This window comes from Phaseolus vulgaris, chromosome 5 (assembly GCF_000499845.2).
Source record: "Phaseolus vulgaris cultivar G19833 chromosome 5, P. vulgaris v2.0, whole genome shotgun sequence".
Taxonomy (NCBI): Eukaryota; Viridiplantae; Streptophyta; class Magnoliopsida; order Fabales; family Fabaceae; genus Phaseolus; species Phaseolus vulgaris.
Genome location: NC_023755.2, coordinates 26,845,314 through 26,847,070, shown reverse-complemented (window position 1 = coordinate 26,847,070; position 1,757 = coordinate 26,845,314). Strand labels below are relative to the sequence as shown.

At 50.8% G+C, this 1,757-nt stretch overlaps 1 protein-coding gene across 1 annotated transcript; it reads left to right on the top strand.

Moving 5' to 3' along the window:
* Positions 1–340: 340 nt before the first annotated feature.
* LOC137834216 (uncharacterized) lies at positions 341–1,429 on the top strand. The gene is made up of 3 exons (XM_068642278.1): positions 341–523; positions 569–988; positions 1,118–1,429. The coding sequence occupies exons 1-3, from the start codon at positions 341–343 to the stop codon at positions 1,427–1,429; spliced, it is 915 nt and encodes a 304-aa protein (XP_068498379.1).
* Positions 1,430–1,757: the final 328 nt, after the last annotated feature.

The window sequence follows — 1,757 nt, the reverse complement described above, 5'->3', positions numbered from 1 at the left end:
TCACCCCTACTTCTAGTGTTTAAGAAGAAACAGTCGGTTCGTGTGGACCGAGGAGTGTGAGGAGGCGTTCCTCAAGCTAAAAGAGTACCTGACCGCTTCTCCCGTGTTTTGCAAGCCACAGATGGGCGTGCCACTCCGGTTATATTTTTTTGTGACAAAGCGGGCGATCAACTCAGTCCTCGTCCAGGAGCAGGACCAAACACAAAGGCCAATATACTTCGTGAGCAAGGTACTACAAGGACCAGATACGAGGTATCAGGTCTTAGAGAACGCAGCTCTGGCCGTGGTGTTCTTGGCTAGGAGACTTCGTCATTATTTCCAGAGCTTCACAGTGGTAGTGATGACGGACCTCCCTATTCGAAAAGTGCTGCAAAAGCCAGACGTGGCGGGAAGGATGGTGCGATGGGCGGTGGAGCTATCGGAGTTCGACGTCCAGTATGAGCACCGAGGCCCCATCAAAGGCCAAGTCTATGCGGATTTCGTGGCAGAGCTCTCCCCAGGAAATGCGCAGCAAGAAGAGGAGGTTAGTTTCTTATGGGTGTTCTCTATTGATGGGTCATTCAATTAGCAAGGGAGCAGAGCTGGTGTGAATTTGGAGGGGCCTAATGGGCTGTTGATTGAGCAGACCCTAAGGTTCGCCTTCAAAGCCTGTAATAACCAAGTAGAGTATGAGGCCCTAATAGCTGGAATGCTCTTGGGCAAGGAGATGGGTGCACGGAGCTTGCTAGAAAAGAGCGATTCCCAGTTGGTTACGGGTCAAGTGATCGGGGAGTACCAAGCCAAAGATCCACAAATGGTTGCATACTTGGGCTATGATCAAGTCTTGAATGGGGCGTTCATAGTGTTTGAGTTGCTACACGTCCTAAAGGAGCAGAATGCCCGTGTTGACCTGCTCGCCAAGCTGGCCAGCTCGGACAAGGGGGCAAGGCAGAGGACGGTAATACAAGAAACCCTCGAAACACCACGAACGTTTGTTGCAGAGAACATGGTAAGCGTCCTTCAGATCATCACGTTTAAGGGAAGGGCGAGAAGTCATCGGTCGCTGACTCAGGAAACGCTGAGGACGCCCAGCGTAAGTGTTTATCCGGTCTCACTGGGACGGGAGGATCCTATGTAGGTATGCGTGCTTGAAGATGGGGATACGTGGATGACGCCATATAGGCGCTACCTTGCCGATGGGATACTCCAAGTAGAGCCCGAGGAGGGCAAGAAGATAAAGAGAAACTCATCAAGGTACACCCTTATGGATGGAGTGTTGTTCAGGCATGGGTTCACACACCCGATCTTGACGTGTGTGAGCGGAGATCAGTGCACGAGGATAATGGTTGAGCTCCACGAGGGGATTTGTGGGAGCCATGTTGGTGGTAGGTCCTTAGCGTCGAAGGTTGTCCGTGCAGGGTACTATTGGCCAACAGTAAGAGAAGATTAAGTGAGGTACGTCCAGCGGTGCAAGCAATGTCAATAGCACGCCGACTGGCACAAGGCACCACCAGAAGAGCTGAGATCCATTTATAGTCCGTGGCCCTTTCCGTTAGCAATAAGGCAGATGAAGTATTTGATAGTGGCCATTGAATACTTCATGAAGTGGATTGAGACCGAGTTGGTAGCACAGATCACAGCCACAAGGTACAACACTTTGTGTGGAGAAATATTATGTGTTGCTTTGGCGTACCGAGGCGTCTTGTCTCTGACAATGGTACACAATTTGCGAGCTAGAAATTGGGCAAGCTCTGTGCAGAGGTCAGCATAAAACAGGT